The 21210-nt window shown below is 45.5% G+C and overlaps 1 protein-coding gene across 1 annotated transcript in view; it reads right to left on the bottom strand.

The window, feature by feature from the left end:
- TMPRSS6 (transmembrane protease, serine 6) overlaps positions 1-4161 on the bottom strand; it is a 67654-nt gene extending 63493 nt beyond the window's left edge. Inside the window, exon 1 of the mRNA XM_018552292.1 lies at positions 3964-4161. Within this exon, the coding sequence (XP_018407794.1) occupies positions 3964-4161 (198 nt within the window). The remainder of the gene's footprint in view (positions 1-3963) is intronic.
- Positions 4162-21210: the final 17049 nt, after the last annotated feature.

The raw sequence follows: 21210 nt of genomic DNA on the forward strand, positions 1-21210 counted from the left end.
AGGATAGCACAATACAGCACTGTATACAGCACTGTTTAGTACTGTATAGTATAGCAGCAACTATCTCTGTCAGCTCTTCCTATCTACAAACACACTGCACATAGCACTGTTTAGCACTTAATAGTACAGCAGCAAGTATCTCTCCCTGCAAACTCTCAGTCAGCTCTCACTATCTACTCTGAGCCCCCAACACACAATGACAAAAGGCTGCTGGGAACCATGAATCTTATAAGAAAATCCCCATTAAGAAAATCCCCATTATTTAATCTTCAAAAGTTAAAAGTCCAGGAAGTGCATTTCTGGTAACTGTTTGCTATAATGGTGGATGGACGCTTTAGTTCACCATTTTGCTGAACATGGAATGACTTGGGTTTGGGTCAGTCCAATGTTTGACCCAAACCTGAAGCTATCCTAGTTGGAAATTTGTTCACACAGACTTGTAAAGTTAATTAAACCATGTGCATTGCACCATTTCTTACAGCTCTATTTCAGCTATTGTTTGTAGTTTTGGATAGAGTGGGGAACAGTTCAACATCCTGCCAGGTTTTTATTTGTCTGTCATCCCTATGGGGAGATTTCCCTTCACTTCTATTCCCTGTGATTCCTATTAAAGTAATAAAAGGTATGGTTGTCCCCGAGGCATAAAGCCACAAAGAGCAATAAAGATATTGTCAGAGGTTTTAACACTTCCTCACTTTATACCTTGCCCCACCCTATTAAAAACAAAATTTGGCTGGAGTTGGGCTTGAAGCCCAACTGAACTTTCAACTTGAAGCAACTACATGCATTAGGTCTTATAGTTTGCTTTCAGTAGAAAGAGGAGAAAATCCTTTCTCCTGGTAGCATGCTGCAGAGAAGGACCGGTACAATCTGTGGGGAAGTGTGTCAAACCTCTGCAGGTATGCTGAGTCAGAGCTCTCCAATCTGCAGGGAGTATGAGCTTTGCTGATTATAGGTCTGACTCAACAGGGAGTAGTGCGGAGAGACCACTGCTTCCCTACAGAGAGCTAGAGTCCTTCTCTGCAGCCTGCTGGGTGGGGGAAGGATTTTCTTCCAAGGCTATGGTTGGATTCTAAAGAAAACAAGCTGTAAGACTTTGAACACCTTTTTAGGTACACCTGAAAGTTTATTTGGGCTTTACATCTTACATTTATTATATTTCATTGCACAGCAAAAAATGTGCAATGCAAAATGTAACCATTGACTGAATATTGCCAGTACCTATCTTGCAGCCTTTTTCATTTGCAGTGTACATTATCTCACCTACAGTATGTCTGCTGTGAATGTGGTATAGTTACATAGTTACATAGTATTTGTGGTTGAATAAAGAATCAAGTTCAACCTATTACATGTATGTATGTGATTCTGCATGTGTATGCATGTGTACGAGTTCCTGTGTGATCTTGTTTTAAGGGTACCTGTACCCCTTTATGTTTTGGTCTCTGAGGAAGTTGTCCAAATGCTTTTTGAATGATTCAACACTCTCAGCTGATACCACTGCTTGTGGCAGTGAGTTCCAGACCCTACCTGCTCTAAATGAGAAGAAGCCCCTATGCCCCTTGTGGTTAAATCTTTTCTCCACCAGTTTTAGGTGGCGGCCTCTAGTCCTTGTTATGGAGTTTATAGTAAAACATTTATTGCTGAAGTTGCTATCCCCATTGAACATCTTGTACATCAAAATCATGACCCCCTTATTCTCCTCACTTCCAGCGTGAACATGCTTAGATTTAGCAGACAAACTTAAACACAACGCCAGCAGTTTAAGGTTCAAAAAAGTGACAAACAGTGGTGTTCGGAGTGCAGGGCGATAACGGGGCAGCTCTCACCAGGTTCAGAATAACCTCAGCACTGCAAGACAAGACACAGAGAGCGCCTCCATCGCATAAATTTTTTTTAATAAACAAATAAAAAAATGGTATAAAGGTAGATTCGGCCTCATCTGGAGTATGCGGTCCAGTTTTGGTCACCAATACACAGGAAGGATGTCCTTGAGCTGGAAAGGGTCAAGAGAAGGGAAACTAAACTAATTAAGGGAATGGAGGACCAAAGCTATGAGACAAGATTACTAAATCTAAACATGCAAGACAAGACACAGAGTGCGCCTCCATCGCATAAAAACTTTTTAATAAACAAATAAAAAAATGGTATAAAGGTACTCACAAAAGTCGAGTAAAAACAGGCATATAAGGGTCAGAACGAGAGGTGCATATCCACCGGATGTTCGTCTTCCCTGGTAGTAAAGTGGTTTACGCGTTTCAGAGGTCACGCCTCCTTCCAATTGGTTCTGAGGAAGGAGGCAGGACCTCTGGTTCTGAGGAAGGAGGCCTGACCTCTGAAACGCGTAAACCACTTCACTACCAGGGAAGACGATTTTTAACTAGGGATGAGCTTTGGGTTCAGGTTGAACATGAGTTCAATCCAAACCCAGCCTGTTCGCAATTCAGCAAACAGGTGAGCAAACTAGTCACTTTTGGCCAGTTAGCCTCCGTTTCCATATGACATTTAGGGGAGGTAGAACAACAGCCACTAACTGACCTGACAGATCCCGGTCGGCTTCTGTTTGTAAACAAGCCAGCGGGATCCTGGGTGATGTCATTGACAGAATATAGTCATGATCATATTTGGTAAATGACATCACCGGAAATTCCTACTGCTGTCTCTACATTCCAGCAGTGCTAGAATACATGTGCTCACACCAAGCTTTGTGGAGTACAGTCATGTGTCTCCTCATGCCTACGGCAAAAGGACTGGTAGATTTACCACGCTTGATACGCTGCAGGCAGAAGCTGAAAACTACTATGGTGCTGTGAAAAAAGCCCAAACTGCTCGTAGGGAGCAGAACTGGAAATTCCAGTGGCTTGCACGTTGCACCCATGGAGCAGTGCTATGCAGTGGAACAGGGCAGCTGTCCACACCTCTACAAGCTGCCACTCCACAACATCCCGCCTCACTGATGTTGTGCCTCTCTCTTGCTTTACTCCTCTAATTCTTGGGCAGCCAGGTGTGATCTGCCACCTCATTATTTTATAATTTCTTTATTAGCAGAGAAACTTAACAGGAAAAAAATAAAAAGTGTGTGTGTGTGTGGGGTGGGGTGGGGGGGCTTTGGAGAAAGGGCTCGGGGGCAGCAGCAACACTGCAATGCAATTCACAGTAATGGAACACTGAACAACATAGTGAATATGGGCTGGGGGGGTATACTCCACATTCTGTAGCCCACCGCACTGCAATTCACTGTAGTGTAGCAGTGGCACTATGTTGCTCTGTATATAGCAACTGTATAGCTGTGTAAGTAGCACTGTACAGCAGTCACTATCTCTCCTTGAAATCCCTCTGAATGTCGGCTGTCCCTACTACTCCAACTACAACACACATTGGCAAAAGGCTGATGGGAGAGCTGACTATTATAGGGAGGGGGCTGGCACATTTAAAATCCCCTATTATTGGCCAAACTTTGCCACCTGCCCATAGTTCACATGTCATGCGATGCATTATGAAGTTCACTTTAGGTGCTTTGGAAAACGTGCCCGTAAGTTCACCGTTCAGGCGAACAGCCAAACTCTGAAATACCACAAATTTAAACCTCATCTCTACTGAGTAGGTTTAACCACTTCCTTTCTGGAGCAATTTCTTAATTTTTGCACACACTTGATAAAATCTGAATTTAAGGCTAAAAAACTGCTTAAAATCCCCAAACGATGATATACTTTCTGAAAGAAGAGGCCCTGTAGAATAAAAAATCCTAGTTGCAATTTTTTATGTCACACAATATTTGCACAAATGTTTATCAAACCAGTATTTTTAGGATAAAATACAATAAACATTATAATGAATTGTAGTGCACACACACACACGTAATAGGCCAAGGTATCTTGGCCGTACTTGTGGGAGGAGTTGCGCCGGCTCTCCTCCCCTTAAGAAGGGGGACAGGGAGCTCCTCGTCACGGCAAAGTCGCGTCTCACTGTGACGTCACTTCCGGAGCGTATACTGGGGGGCTGCTTGCTGGGCTTCTTTCGGTTGGCAGATCGGCGCAGCGGCCAACAACAAAAAATGCTGTGTGCTGGGACGTGGTGGGTGCTGGCTCGTTTCCAGGAGTATTGTATGTGTTTCTCTTTCTCTGCTGTAACTCTGTTGTGGATTCTGCTATAGGTTTGGTGCATCCTGGTCGGCGGTGCGTTGAGGTAAGTTGTGTTTTTTTGTCCACTTTCTGTACTGGTCGGTTGTGCATAGGTGGGGTTCCCTGCATGGGTAGGGTGGGGTTGCGTGGCACTTTAGGTCGGGTCGCTGACCTTTTTCATCGGGGGTCACTTGTGGTCCATACGCTTGGTTGCTGATGTTGTCCAGGCCGCTGGACTAGGTGGGGTCTCGCGTTACTGCTCGCAGGTTTGGTTCAGGCCGCTGGACCGTCACGTCGGGTCAGTTAGTGTAGTTGTAGGTTGGTTTAGTTGGCACGTTTGGTTCAGGCCGCTGGACTGTCACGTCAGGTCGGTTAGTGTAGGTTACGGTTAGTAAAGTTTGCACGTTTGGTTCAGGCCGCTGGACTGGCACGTCAGGTCAGTTAGTGTAGTTAACGGTTAGTTTAGTTGGCACGTTTGGTTCAGGCCGCTGGACTGTCACGTCAGGTCAGTTAGTGTAGTTGAGGGTTAGTGTAGCGGGCGCGTTTGGTTCAGGCCGCTGGAAAGAACTTCGGCGAGGGGGACTCCAGCTGGGGACACTCCGGCCAGGGGTTCGGAGAAGGGTAGCCCGCCGTCCCTCCGGGCTTGGACTATACCGAAGATAGTCACGGAGCTTCAACTCCTTACTCGGCCACTGCCAGGAAGGCTGAGCTGTTCAGACTATTGTTCCCGCCTCCGGCAGCCGGTGATGGTGCTACGCAGGTGGCGTTACGTACGATCACGGCATCGTTGACGCAGTTACATGCATCGATGAACGCGGTGGCCGCGTCTGTTCTGGAGTTACGGGACAGGACACTTACTTTCCTGGGCATTACGTTAGATACGGGGTCCTTGCAGGCTAGCCTGCCTCAGGATAAACTCGAGAGGATTCGGGAGGGGTTACATGGGCTGGTAGTGTCTCCGCAGTGTACGAGGAGGCATTTGCAGTCGGTTTTGGGGATGTTGAACTTTGCCATGAGGATCATACTGCAGGGGCGGTCCTTCATTTCCAGGTTGTTGGCTCTGCTGCCAACGGCCGCCGATCTCGATGCCCTGATCCACGTGGACGCGGCCGGTCGGGCGACTTGCTGATGTGGGATGAGTTTCTGCGGAGGTGGAATGGGATTTCCATGTTTATACTGCAGGCTACGGCATCCTCTTCGCGGGTCGTCTCGGACGCCGCGGCCTCGGTTGGCTTTGCGGCAATTTTTGGCACTCACTGGTTTTCCAGAACTTGGCCTGAGGAGGTAAGAGCTGTCCCGGCCTTTTTTGAAACGTCAGCATTATTTGAGATTTATCCCATAGTGGCAGCAGCTATTACGTGGGGGCGGCTTTGGATAGGTCAGACGGTGACCTTCTTTAGCGATAATCAGGCGACGGTGGACATCATCAATAAAGGCAGGTCCAAGTCCCTGTTGATTATGTCCTTTCTACGCCGGTTGACATGGCTGGCGTTACATTACAAGTTTAATATATCATGTGTATTCATTTCTGGTAGGAGCAATGTGGCGGCTGATGCATTGTCGCGGCTTAATATGCAAGTTTTCTTTCAACAGATGCCAGAAGCAGATGCTCGCTCCACAGTGGTGCCGTTGTTCCAGCAGTTACTACTGGACTAGATAGACATCAGCGCAACGCGACCAGGCTTATTGATGACTCCCTGTCGAGCAATACTCGTAGGGCTTATACAGGGGCGTGGCAGCTCTTCAATAAGTTTGTGAACAGACATAAGGTGCCGGACCCTGGTAATACCTCGAGCCTCCTAGCCTTCGTAGCTTATTGTCATACGGACCTTAAGCTAGCTTACAGCACGATCAAGATGTATCTAGCCGGGGTGCAACATTTTTTGGCGTTGAGTCACCCGGACAGGCCTTCCGTGTTTTCCTTGCATCCTATCAAAGCTATTCTCAAGGGCATCCAGAAATCCCGGGCTACGGTGCCAGGCACCAGGAAACCCATATCCAGTGATATGTTCAGGGCCTTGGCCGAGTCGTTAGACAAGGGGCCATTCGGTTTAGTACCCAGTATAGTTTTTAAAGCCGATATTTACCTGGCTTTTTATGGGTTTTTAAGACCGGGTGAGTTCACAAGGGTGAACAGTAGGTCGTGTGTGGTCTTACGAAAACATTTAGTAAAGTATCCTGGGTCCTATACTTTTATCTTTGGCTCGAACTAAAACTAATCAGGTGGGTACACCTTCTGTTGTCACTTTTTTCCCTTCCGGCAATGCGTGGTGCCCCGTCCAGGTGGTGGAGCAGTTAAACTCCCAGTTAGCGACACGGCCAGACGACAGTCCTCTGTTGCCGTTTCCCCACGACCCGTTGACTTCAAGTGTTTTCATCCGGCATGTGCGGGTGCTCCTGGCCCAACTTGGAGTAAACACAAAGCATTACTCGGGTCACTCGTTCCGGATAGACGCAGCGTCAGCCACGTCCCGGCACGGTGTGCCAGCCCACGTAATTAAATGTTTGGGTAGGTGGAACTCTAATTGTTTCAGTAAGTATGTTCCCAGTCCTAGATCGGAGATGGCTGAGGCCTTCCGCAAACTGGCTTGTTGATTAGGATCAATAAAGGCATTACCCTACTCGCTTGTTTTTGCCCACTTATTTGGCACGCTGACCACAAAATCATGGCACACATCAGGTTGGTATCAGTAGGGGTCATGAAGATTCGGAAACCGAAGTAACTCTGACCACAAATATAATACTCAATTTTATGGTATAATATAAAGGATGGGGTTGTGTTGGGTAAAAAGACACCAAACATGTCAAGCCTTAAAATTGCGTGTTCCCGAGAAATGGCAAAAAAACTACAGTACTCAAAATTGCTCATAGGCGATGCTTTAACAGCCTTTGCCGCTCATCAATTTAGAGTTATCAATGAGTGATGGCTCTAGAATTATTGCTCTCACTTTGGCATTCATGGTGATATGTAGTGTGTGGCTCAATCATCGTTTTTGCATATAGGCACACCCACCTGTATGTGCGTGTACATGGGGGAGTGGGGATATTACTATAAAAATTATTATCATTTTTTAAACTTTTTTTGCACTTAACTTCATTGCTATCACATCTGTGATAGCACAGATACAGTGACAGGTCAACTTTTTGGAGACATCAGGGGTCTATTAGACCCCTAATGTCACCTATAGATACAAAAGAAGCTGATGGAGCACAGATCGTGCTTCATCAGCTTCTTCTCCTTATGACAGGCTGAAACTGGAAGTGATTAAATAAACTCTGCTTCTGGTTTCAGTGATTGTAGTTGAGATCAGCCACTGGAAGTGTGCTGATCTCCCTCCAATCCAGGCACACAGATCCTCACGGGGTACAGTGAAGCCCGGGATAGCAGCTGTGATCGTGGTATAACCACTTCAGGACAGCACCATTAATATCCATATGGTGGTCCTGAAGTGGTTGAATAGCTTTCTCAGACAAGACTTCATCATCATCCAACTCACATTATGGCATAAGGGCCCAGTCACACCATATCCAGTGCGTTCCATTGCTTTTCGGGCCCGGAATGCACTGGATCGCATAGATCAGGCCGGGCTGCGTTCTGGGGTGGGAGGGGGCACGGAGGTGCCATTCATGTCAATGGCACCGCATGAAAAGCCCCCCACCCATAGTACGATCACCAGCACTCTAGTGGGCTATAGTGAACAAAGTAAGGGATATAGAATCCTCCACCGAAAGACTGACAAAGTGACAATAAGTTGCAGTGTTTATTTTGAATAGAACCCATCACCAGAAACAATGATCATGGGAAGTTGAGAAGTGAATTTGCCCAGTGAACCAGCAAAGGAAGCTGAGCAAAGTGAAGCCGCAAAGGAGTTAGAACAAGAGGTGGAACTCACAATGGATAACTCATATTCCATGTTAAATTCTGAAATTAGAAGATCCAGTCGAGCAGCAAAGAGAATACCACCCTGCAAGTTGTCATATACTGCTAAGATAAAATCAGAAAGGGTCAACCCTGGAACCAAGCACAACGATGTGAAGTATCATCTGCTAAGGAACACTCAAGAGCAAGCCATTATCGACATGCAATATTACTCAACAGAAGAAATGACTGTGGATGCACTCACCAAGCCATTGCCAAAGGAACGTCACAGTTTCCTTCGGGAGAAGATGAACGTCATATGGTAATGCATATGCTGTGGAGAAGGGCTGTTGGAGATGCAACAGCATACTGATTGTGTTGCTGACTGTATGTCTTTTGAGCATTAGATTGCGATGTAGTGCAATTTCAGTCTCTATGCCTATGCATGTTTGTCTATGATCTTTATGTTTTCCTGCATGATGCTGTATACATACACGTAATGTCCTGCTAAGCAAGTAAAACCTAATTCAGCATTCCTCGAGACTTCAGTGTTTCATCTAAACACATAATCAACAGTTAACACAACATCTGAATGATATAATTGAAAATCAATTACATGCATTTATATACATTTAGAAATGTGCTCTAAACCCTTAGAAAAGCAGATCTGACCCTGCCATATGAATGAAGCCTAACAGGGTTATTCACTAAAGGGAGAAGAGTTTGGAGAAGGCAGGAGAATGGGAACAATCTAGGACAACATAGCTGAACTGGAAAGTGAGCTGCATTGGAGAACTTTTCCAAATCAGCTATTTTGGCCTGAATAGTTAACTTCTCCTGCCTTCTCCAAACTCTTCACCCTTTAGTGAATAACCCTGAAAGTGTTGCTGTATAGAGACTGCAAGAGGCTGATACCAGGTCAGAGTCAGGTATATATGCTGCATGATGTATCAAATTATTTCAGAGCTGCATTAAATAAATCAATGAGTAATAGATTGTTATTTCCTAATTTGAACAAAGTCACCCTTGCATATACTCCCTCATTTGAGCTTTCCCTTCACAGATCTGTTCCTGAATCTATTGTTCCCTACGGTAATACGCAGCTGCTGCCGCTACTGTACGTGCTGTTAAATGATCCCTTTTGTCATGGGCTGGGAGAATGGGAATTAACCTGGTACAATGATACACAGCTGCTCGGGGATTTCCTATGCACAACTCTGCATAAGATCATTCAGTGATTGCCAGCAGAGTTTATGGACTATCCAGAAATGATTAGGCATTCAAGGAATACAGGCGTATGCATGATATCATTCTATGATGAAAGTAGTTTACTATCGTTATAAAGTGTTGACAGAAAGTTGACATGCTTGGATAGCCCCATGCACTGCAATCCTGCAGTAAAATGTGGATGACCTTGTAACATGACTTCAAGATGTTTTTTGTTTTTTTTTGCAGAAATTGTGTTTATTGAATTTTTCACAAGCAAGCATAAAAATAAACAACATACAAAGTAAAACAACATACAAAGGCAACATCAGTTGAGCGAACTTGGTAATAGTAGCAGAGCTGTAGACAATAACAACCACCTTAGAAAAGTACATGACAATGTGCCCAGATACGAGCCGAACCTCCGCTCAAAGTCTTGCCCTCGGTATGGGGGTTCCAGATTGCTAAAGCTCTCCCCTCTAAGGAGGTCAACGTTATAGAGTCAGGCACGGAACTGGGTCTCCAGTATCAAGGTAACCAAGGGAAGCCCTGCGAGATGCCAGGTACCCTACACATCAGGTGCTACGCCCCACTTAGAGCCGCCTTATAACACAAACATGAAAATCGACTCATAACACCACACAACAAGTGGACAACAGAGGGGCACACAGACGTACGGAGACACAGGGGAGTAGGAAAGAAGGGGAGAGAAGGAAGGGGAAGGGGGTAAAGAGGGGTAGAGGATGATTGCGTGGTCAAGAAGGGTGAATCATGCATTTATATCAGTGTCTTAAACTCATGCGTTGCCAACATTAACCATGGCCTCCATCTGGACTGGAATGCCTCGGACCTGTCCAGCCGCTCGGCAATCAGCTCCTCGGATCTCATTAAACGGCACATTTCCGCGGACCATTCCCCCAGTGTTGGAATCACCTGGGAGTTCCAATGTCTCGGGATCAGCGCCCTAGCAGCGTAACAAAGAATCGTAAGAGAGATTTCTTTGCCCGAGAGATGGATCCCGGAAATACCGATAGTATGGCCATTTGAGGCGTGAGATGGAGATCACTGGCAGACATTCTTGAGTACACGTGTGAGATGGTTCGCCAGAAGGGGACGATCAGAGGGCAGCTCCACCAGATATGTGATAACGTTCCCACCCCTGTGAGGCTCCTCCAGCAAGTGTCCGGTAGAGAGGGAAAAATCTGATGCATCCTAGCCGGGGCCCTGTACCACCTAGTCCAGAGTTTGTAGTTGCGTTCCTGCACCGCTGAGGACATGCAGAGACTATGAGTGAAGCAGAAGCATTTCCGCCTCTCCTCCTCGGAGAGGACCACGCCCAATTCCCGCTCCCATGCAGAGATGAAATACGGGGATTCCCCTTCGAGCCCAGAAACGATATAAGATGAGGCGGGGATTCACCTGTTGCGCATAGTTGTTCAAATGCGGTCAGTGAACCTTGCATGGAGCCGTGCGAGAATAGTCCCCTTACAAAATGTCGAAGTTGGTGGTAAGCAAATCACACATTCTGCGGCACAGGGTTGGGGGCGAACAGTTGGTCCAAGGATTGGAGGGATCCCCCGTGCAGTCCCTGAAAGATGTATGAGGGAGCTGTCGCTTCCCAACACACGAACCTACGGACCCCGCATCCAGGGGGGAACTCTGGATGTGCCAGGACAGGGGTCATCAAGGCCCTGGGTGTTGCTAGTTTGTATTTGAGCCTTGTAGAATCCCACACCTTGAGCACTGGGGTGAGAAAGAAGGGTAGCGTAGAACTAGTGGGCCGTTGCTGGGGCGGGAGCCAGGGGAGGTTCGTGAGAGGTGATGGGGACAGTTCCCCCGCTCTAGAGAAACCCAAAGAGCCGGATCCCTGGTGTCAAACCAATCCACCAGATGTGATAAGTGAGTGGCTCTATAGTAGACCTCCAAGTCCGGGAGCGCCGCCCCACCTTTTTCCTTCCTCATTGTTAAGACCGTGTACCGTATCCTTGGTTTGCGGCACCTCCATATGTAACGTATGATGGCCGAGCGCAATCTGTTAAAGAAGAGGGCTGGGAGATGGAGAGGGAGGGTTTGGAACAGGTAGAGACAGCTTGGGAGCAGGTTCATCTTAAAGAGGGCAATTCTACCGAACCAAGTGTGATGTAGATTCATCCAAGCTAGAAGAGTATCCTCGACTGTGCAGAGTAAGGGGGCATAATTCAAGGAATAGAGGTCCGCAAGGTCCGCCGGGATGCGGACGCCCAAATAAGTCATATAATCTGATTTCAGCGTGAAGGGGTAGGAACCACTCACACAATCTGCCTCAGCTCATGGTCAGGACTGTGTGGCATATAAATAGTATATTAGGCGCAGAAATCAGGACTATGTAATGTGCAATAAAGAATAAGGTACAGGGGCCTGTACTATTTAATGTACAACATAGCACATACAGTTTCGGGTTCGGGACTATGTAATTGCACAGCACAGCTTGCAGAATGATCAGGAATAAAATTCTTGTAAAAGGCATTACTTAACATTATAGACCTTAATTCCCGTATTTACATTTAATTCTAGGATCTTGTGCTGCCAGAAGGCATGTAATGATACGTTGGAGAGTTTTCTCCTAGGATAAAACCCATTATTGCCTGATCATGTGATAAATTACACAGATCACGTACAATACTTTGTAAACAAGACAAACCTACTGGATTAAATGACAAGTGTTCGGAGGTAGGTGTAATTTTCTTTATTTTTAAGTTGTATTAACTGCTGGCCTATAATTTTATTTTATTATGTACTGTAATACAATACTGTCTGTTTTTTCAGTTCCCTAACAGTTCTAGATTTATAGAAGTCTATGGACAGTCAGATCATGCTTAAAGTGACATTAATGTCACAATCCCCCTCCAATGCTGCTTTAAGGATTTATCTTAAATGACCTCTTGATTCAAACATCTTCTTTCTTTACAGTCGTTTCAGCAGTGCCTCCAGCACTGGTGCTGGTGCTGGTCTCTGAACCAGTGCAGGTTCCTTGTGTCCTATGGGGGCTGTCTAAGGCCCCATTCACATGTAGCGACTTATCGCACGATTTCCGCCGCGATATCGCGCATTTTTGCCGCGCGATAATGCGAGAAGTCGCCGGCTAATGATAGTCAATGGAGCTGTCTTAGCTCCATGTCGCTCGTCGCGGTCACAAGTCGCTTCTACAGGACCCTTTTTTCGGCGGATTTTGTGCGATTTTGCTTTTCTTTATGGAGCACGACGGAGAAGGTTGCGCTACTGTCGCAGGATCGTCGCTGGAACGTCGCCCCGAAAGTCGCGCTATCCCGGCCGCTGCAAAGGTAAGTCGCTACATGTGAATGGGGCCTAATGTGTGCGTTGGACAGTGGCGGATACAGGGGGGGGCAACGGGGCAATTGCCCCCCCCCCCGAGATTAGTGTCCCGACTCTGCATCCACGTTCTGCCGCAGCCACTCGTCCCGCAGTGTGTACTGACAGCTGTCCCTCCTCCAGCTCCGTGTCACAGACTTTACTGCGGTTCATTGTAAAAACTTTGTACAATGAACTGCAGAAAAGTCTGTGACACACACGGAGAGGCAGCTGTATGTTCCGGCGTGTGTGCTGTGAATACAACAGGCGGCTGCCTGTCATTGACACTGTCACTGTTAGCCTGGCGGAGGCGGAGCCTATACCCGTCTCTGCACGCACATACAGCCACATCCTGGTATGTGGGTCAGCGTGAGTAAGTACCCTCTCCTGTGACCCCTCCCCTCCACTGGCCACCAAGGAGAGGTGCTGCAGCCTGGATGTAGGTAAGGTTTGGGAGTCTGTGGGTGATGGCTGGCTTGGGGGGATAGGGGGACTGTAGCTGGGTGGTATTCAGCATTGCTGTATAATGATTATACAGCAATGCTGAATACCACCAGCCGAGGTCCCGCGGGCATCACCCCCCCACTAGATGAAGCCTTACGGCCGCAGGTGCAATGGTTCCCTCCCTCCGCCGCCTCTCTGCCACATGCACCACTACAGATGCGGCTCTCTAATCGTGCGGCCGCTCACTCCTCAAGGGGTACTCGGGAGGCCCCAACGTGCAGCCCTCTAACATACCTGATTAGAGGGCCGCATCTGCCTGCTTCAGCCAGCTGTAACAGGTGCACTCGATCACTCACCTGTTCCTCGTTCCAGGACTCCTCCCCCACTCCCTAGTTAAGGCTGAACGTTACACTTGCCTGACGTTCGAGCAAGTGTGAAGACGCCAGGCAAGTTCCTGTATCCCAGCACTGAACCTCTTCCTCTTATTGGGCCAGACAGAGCCCCTCCAAAACCACCAGCACATCTTGCTTCGACTTCCCTCCAGCCCTGCAATTCGGTCTCCACTACCTCCTTCATCCCCAGCTTCAGCAAGGACTATTACAATCCGGACTGCAGTTACTCTAAAGATCCACCGGAGGGCACCAACATTCTCCTTATCATTCCTATCAACTAAAATAGCAGTAAGCATACCACAGACTGATTTCCAAATGCTTGCATATTGATAGAACTGTGCATAGGGATAACTTGATTGCTCCCATTGATTGTTGTCATCCTTCACCCCACTAATCTAAAAGGACTACTCCCTACAATTAAACCTCATTTATTTTTCATGCTAAGTAATTGTTGCCTAACTCATTACCATAAGACCGTAAATTCACTGTGGTGTAGGATTGCACCCCCTCCTCATACTTCTGCAGCTGTGATCCTCCACCTAAAATAAGACCTGTGGGGTCTGGTTGTTACACCAGCCCGGATCGCCTCGGTATACCCTCGAGAAGCGAGCGGCTGCGCGATTAGAGAGCCGCATCTGTAGTGATGCAGGTGGCAGAGAGGCGGTGGAGGGAGGGAACCATTGCACCTGTGGCCGGGGGCTTCATTTAGCGCAGGGGGTTCAGTGATGGGATCTGTTGTGGGCAAACTGGCTGGTGCGGCCACAGGAGAGCCCTCACTACCAACCAGAGCACCAGGGTAAGGTGACCAGTTTTTTAAAATCCAGGAAAATTTTTATGGGCTTCTCGGTGGATCCAGGCATCAGGTGAGTATTAAAAAACAAAAATATTTGATTTTATGTTCCTGGGGACATGTAGGGTTCATTCACACTGGAATCGGCCGGCACGTACAGCACCGTGCTGTGTGCACGGCCGTATCGGGCAGCTCCTGGGAAGGACAGGTGCTGCTTGTGATTAGTACACAGCCCCCATTCTTCTCTGAATTAGTACCCAGCCCTGCGCTCACCCGTCCTGTACATCGGTGCAGGTGAGCGTACCCGTATGCTGACAGGATGCGTGCATTGACTTACTTAGAGTGTCTCCTCTTTTCCTCGCCAGTGATCTCTACTGTGCATGCGCCGGCACTCATCCTCCTGCACAGCCGCTTGAGAAGCTACGGATCTACAGCCGGGAGTGAGAGGCGGAGACAGAGGTGCGTTTTTAAATATAAATGACGATTAAGCGGCGCTAGATACCCTGTTAAACCTAAATAATAACACATCTACAAGATACCCAATAATCTTAATTGATAGTGAAAATTAGTAGTGAAAAAATAATCAATAGTGAAAAATAATCAATAGTGAAAAATAATCAAGATGTGCCACAAACAAACTATAATGATTGTAAACAATGTGACCCCAGACTGGATAAACAACCATCCAGATATGTATTGTCACAATGGATAATTAGTGACTTTATAATCAAAATCAATAAAAAATCTTTATAACGTGATAAATGTGATGAATGTCAATTCAAATTCATAATTCGTCCTTTGAATCCAAACTCTAAAAAGTGCTGGTGCTTAGTTGTCCTCCCAGTGTAACACACATCTTGATTATTTTTCACTATTGATTATTTTTTCACTACTAGTTTTCACTATCAATTAGGATTATTGGGTATCTTGTAGATTTGTTATTATTTAGGTTTAATAGGGTATCTAGCACCGCATAATCGTCATTTAATTTCTTGGGACCTTTTGGTCTGTTTTGTGGCAGCTTCATCACCTATATTAGCAGTTTATTATGTATAAGCGCAGATCATTAGATTTACTACTTGAGAGGTACGTTTTTACCTTTTATGTAACTTTTTTAATTTGTTTAATGTTTTTGCATGTATCTACTGCTTGCTAGCAGTAGATATATGTAACAAAAAGTGTGAGTTTAATACTACTTTAATTTGCTATAAACGTTAACAATTATGATGAGTGAAACTACCCAGGGTCGATTTGCCAAGGGTTCGATGCACCTTGTTTGAAATTCAATTAACCCGAATTTAGAGCCAAATCCCATAGAAGTTTATTGAGGGGGAATCTTATTAAATTCTAGCCATTTTTAGAGCTGGTAGGCAAACAACTGTAAAAAGGTTCTAGCTGGACAGTGCCATGAGGGACCAATGGAAGACAAAAAAACAAAAACAAAAAACATGCATTGCATGCAGTTACAGAATACTGTAGTGGCAAATTGGCCAGTAGCAATATGGTTTTATTCAGAGATATTAGGCCTAAATGTGACAGAGACAAAGATCACAGGCAGTTGTTTTACTACAAGAAGTAGGATGACACAGCCATGTAAAATTGGCCAGTAATGACCAAGGCTACACCAAAATTTACTAGAAACAAAGAGCATAGCCTGGAGTTTTAGAGGATACAGCAGTGTAAAATTAGTTAGCAGCGCAACAGTTAGGTATAGTTGGTGTTATTGGTGAAATCCTAACATTTATTTTATGTATGATCATAGGAGGTGCATTAAATGGGGAGTGATATAATGTGAGGTGGTTTAGGCGCACACTGTTCTTGCACACAAAAGGCAGCTTAAAAAACAGGTGGTTAGTAACAATGAACTAACAACCCACAAAAAAAACAAATGAAAACTCCAAAACATCTAAAAAAAAAAAAGCACCCTTTTGTTCAAAAGGAACATTTGACGCAAAAAAAGTTTGCTACGGACAGGACAGCAGCTAAAAGAGATTGCTGACCTCCAATCAATCACAAAATGAAAGACAAAAAAGCCCCAATATTAAGAACAATAGAAAAAGCAGCAAAAGAGTTATTTGCTCAAACAGGTAGACTTAAAGGAGAACTATGGGGTTAGGGCTTTTCCCCATAGTTCTCCTTAGGGTAACGGGAGGACACAAACTAGCGTGCAACCCTCACCCAAAGCTCAGTATACCGCGAGCTACAGCTTGTGGTATACTGAGACGCCGCAGCTGGGACGGATCCCGACATTACTGTCGGGATCCACCCAGCTGTGTAACAGCTGTCCGTTAAGCCAGTCAGCGCTGGAGGATCGGAGCGGGCAGGGGAGAATCCCTGCAGGGAGCCGTGAGTGACAGTCACGGCTCTCTGCAAGGACAGGATCGAGAAGTGAGCAAACAGCGGTATGTGTTCGCTCACTTCCCGATCTATTGAGCCGACCTGTGACAGTTTCATTGTCACAGGTCGACTATAACTATGAGGCTGAATGATTTTTGCTCGCCTCATAGTTCTCCTTTAAAGTACAGTTTCTTAACTGATCTTAATCTCTCCCTATGCATATGGTCAGTTTGCCCAATGCTTTCCCTTTAACAGCTTCCAGTTCACTGACACTATGGGGTTGATTTACTAACCTTATAAACACACCACGAAAGTGTATACACCTCTGCAGTGTGTTCCCTCCCAGCATGATCTATGGGTGGAATCTAAACACCTTTGTAGTGTGTACACACCCAGCAGGTGTGTTGTGCAAAGCCCTGAAGGAATTCCAAGGTGATGTTGGGTAAATTAGCTCTATGTTGTGTTGCTTGCGTTGATGAATGCAAGGAATGTAAATGCATGAGCTAACCATTTTTGTCTAAACTGTGAAGCAGCATTATATATGCATCATGTGCATGATTTTTCCATATATGGCATTAGTGGAAATATGCTTTTAGAGACTTTTTGGTTGATAAATACGTTTTGCTGTGTGAAAATCACACACAACTGGTGTGTGTGTGTGTTTAGGTTAGTAAATCACCCCCTATGGCTCCCCCCTTACATTTATTGTACATTATGAGCCTAAAAAGAATCTGCACAAGAATTCACCAGGACAGTAAATCTCAAACCCGCAAGATTTACTTCAAACCCATGATGGCGGTAAATCCAAACCGTGTATGTACTTCTCTTATTTGGTCCCTTCTGGCATGTTAAATATACCACTGAAAGTGTTTTGTTATTTTTGTTTAATAAGTGCAGAACATACCTGTTGGTCTTGCCAGTATAATTATAAGCTGATCATATGCTGTGCTCTCTGCCTGTGCTCACTCTTATCATTTAAATTGTTCTTATCTATCTCTGAGGACTACAGAACTCCAACCTTCTACATTATAAAGTGAGGGGCAGTCTTGTCCTGTAGTTATATCCTGTTTCTTTCGCCCTGGTACTGTTAGGAGCACGTCTAGTGACCCTATGCCTGTCAGGAATGCCTGGAGGGATCCCCCCCAAAAAATAAGTGCATGGTTTTCCCCCCAAAATCCATACCAGGCTCTTTAGGTCTGGTTGGAATTTTAACCCCTTCATGACTGAGGCCCTTTTTTCATTTTTTGCACCCATGTTATATTCCACATTTTAGGCCTGAAAATGACGTAAAACCCCCCAACATTATATATTTTCTGAATGCCAAGACCCTATAGAATAAAATGGTGGTAGTTGAAAATTTTTATGTTGCGCAATATTAGCGCAACTCCTTATTAAACCCCAAAATTTAGTGACAAATTTAATTAAATGCCCCAAAACACAACAAATTACCCATTTTTTTAATGAAATATAAAAGATGAGGTTACAACGAGTAAAACGATACCCAACATGCCCAGTTTACAGATTGCGTGCGACCGTGAAACGGCGAAAAACTGCAGTACCCCAAAAAGTCAATAAAAGACACTTTAAAAGCCCCCACAGGTCATCAATTTAGAGATACCCCAAAATACTGGCCCTAGAATTATTGCTCTCACTCCGGCGTGCGCGGCGATACCCAAATCACTGCGACGTTCGCGGCGATATGTAACATGTGTAGCGCAATTGTAATTTTTGCGCGCTGGGGCACCGGACGCGTATTTACGTTTATAGGCGCGTAAACGTGGTGGTGGGGGAGTTAAACATTTTGGGGGTTTTTTTCCCCTTTTTTTATATGTGACTTTTATTTTATTTTTTTATGTGTTACTTTTATTTTTTTTTATTTATATTTTTTTTTTTGCACTTATTGTTATTGCTATTATATAGGGGGATAACAACCCCCTATATAATAGCAAAGGCACACTGACAGGTCCTCTTTATGGAGATAATATCACCTATGGACCCCAAAAGAAGCTGATGAAGCAGAGATCTGCTTTATCAGCTTCTTCTCTCTGGCAATAGCAGCCAGATGACTGACAGGTGAATGCGGAAGTGAGGTAACACACATCACTTCTGCGAACGAGCACAACGAGGGCTATGGACCCGCTGATCGCCTATATGTGAAACACCCGGTACCGGGTGTTCGCATTGGACGGGTCTTTTCTGCCCGTGCGTGCCCGCTAGGGGGCGCGCGCGAGCAGAAAAAAATTGCCGTCTGGAGACGGCAACCCGCAGATGCAGCAGTGCCGTCCGTCCGTTTTTTTACTACGGGCGGACGGCAAGAGGTTAAGGGGCAACCCCACCTCCACCCCTACTCATTCACTAAAAGGTTAAAATTAAATGTATGTAAAGAAACCACACTTTTAGAAAAACATCCTTTAAGTGAAAATGTTTTGACTATTCCTTTAATTTAAAAAAAATGGCTCCATCGCTGTATTCCAGTGTCAATCACAATGCACGACGCCCACCGAAATAAAAAAAGTCCTGTGGCAAGTCCGAGCCCGACAAAAACTTGCCGCAAAATGTCATCTCCTGCCCGAATGTAAACAGATGGGCGGGGCGAGTCTTCACGTCACGGGGCTCGCTCCACCTATTTGACATTCTCAGCTGTCAAATACCACATAGCATTCGTGAGCTCCCAAATGCTGTTCGTGAGCTCCCCAATGACATTCAGGTCTGTGAGCATAGGTGTCATAATACTATTCATATGACACCTCTGCACAGAAAATGTCAAATGGGCAGAGCTTGCCCCGTGACATCACGGCTCGCCACGCCCATTTGTCTAATGTCACTTTGCTGCAACGAAAATTTGTATACAAAGAAAAATTCGTACAGACTACCGCTAACAAATTTCGTCTGAATTTTTCAGTTTCGTAAATCCGGATCCGTTTTCATTCATCATTTCTGTAATTCGGCGATTCGGATACATCCATATCTCTGAATAACGAAAATTTGTCAGAATAATGCATCTTTCCGAAACGAATAGCAAATGTCTTTTGGATTTCTCTTCCACTTCTGATCTCACCTTCCACTGCCCTACGCTATGTTTATTTTACGGGTCTGTAACAACATACACAGCTAAAGTACAAGCCCTGGGGGCATTCAAGTACCGGTAAGCGCACCAGCCTTAAGGGAAAGGCAGCTGTTAAAGGTAAAACACATCATCACTATATACTCGGCCCTGGGTGTTTGCATACGAGACCTTACAGATACAATAGGGCAAGTAAGTGGTGTCATCTTAGGACTGGGAGTGTGTAACTGCCCGCATCACCAAGTTAATATTAAGGGGACATTTTTTTTACAAATTCAGCCACCCCATCTAAAGAGTATGATGCTGCAATATATAATCTTTTTCTTTTGAAGGGGGGCTAGATACACTTTAGGTTTGCTGCTTGCAGAATGGTACAGGTCAACAAAATAACAGTACATAAAGGGCGATGTAACACTCCACTATAACTCAGAAGTTATAACGCATTGATGTGGCCATATAAAACTTTGTGCCACAGGTCCAGTGCTCTAAAACAAGTTTTGGAACCAGTGGCGTCGCTAGAGGGGGGTGAGGGGGGGCAATTGCCCCCCCTAGTTTAGTCCTTAAAGCCCACCATAGGGAGTCTTATATGGGCTGTACAGGATCTATGGTCACTCTCAGGTGGACCGTGTGGCATCTCAGGTATGTGTGGGGTCTCAGGTGTCTCACCTGAGCCCAGTGCTTACCTAAGTCTAGAGTCCATTCATTCCTAAGTCCAGAGGCCAGTGCCTTGCAAAGTCCTGAGTCCAATTCATATACAGTTCTGCATTGCTGTATAACATATTGCTGGGATTTGTAGTACAGCCGGTGCCGTCCTGCATTAGAGTGTAAGCTCCTCTGTACAGAGATTGATGTGGCTGGCTCGGTGACCTCTGTACATCTCTGCAGTATATGTCAGAGCTATATTAATGTATAATAATAATAGTAGTGTGAGACTGTGGGGGATGTTAGTATGTAAGCTCCTCTGGTGCAGAGACCGGCGGGGGGGGTTGTTCCTTAGGTCCACCACTGTTTTTGCTGTTGGTAATAAGTGCAGTACAGCACTTAGTAGTTTCACGGCCCATCTTCCCTCTAACTTGGTACCTTCCTGTACATGCAGGAAGGGGAGTTTTCAGGAGGCGGAGCTTGGTCTGTTGCGGCCTTTACCAAAGAGTGATCAGGGAGTGGAGCAGAGTCGCTTGAGTGGTAAGGTAAGTGTTCTAGCAGCCTGATGATGGGGGGCCCACACACAGCCTGCATAGAGCCCGCAGCCCACCTGAGAGCCCATCTATCCCACCTGACAGCCTGTACAGGATTAGATATGCCTGTGGATAGATGAGGGGTTAGTATGTTAGTACAATATCAAGGTATCCTTGCATACCGCATTACTCTCATATTTCTAATCTTATTTATATATACTTATTTAGTTTTTTTCAGTGGTATGATTTAGTGGTGACGTTTATTAGTGCCCCCCCAGTTTTGACTGTGGTATCTTATGTGCCCCCCCTATATTGTTCCTAGAGTCGCCACTGTTTGGAACTCAATATGGGAATCCAAGCTAAAGTTCTTTAAGCTGATAACATAAAAATACCACAATGATTTGTAGACTTAAACCTCAGGAGAGACACAAATTTCTAGTAATTGGTAAGAAGTCAATAAAATCAGAATTACTTTCT

Source organism: Nanorana parkeri, unplaced genomic scaffold (genome assembly GCF_000935625.1).
Source record: "Nanorana parkeri isolate BGI_ZX_2015 unplaced genomic scaffold, ASM93562v1 scaffold83, whole genome shotgun sequence".
Lineage (NCBI taxonomy): Eukaryota > Metazoa > Chordata > Amphibia > Anura > Dicroglossidae > Nanorana > Nanorana parkeri.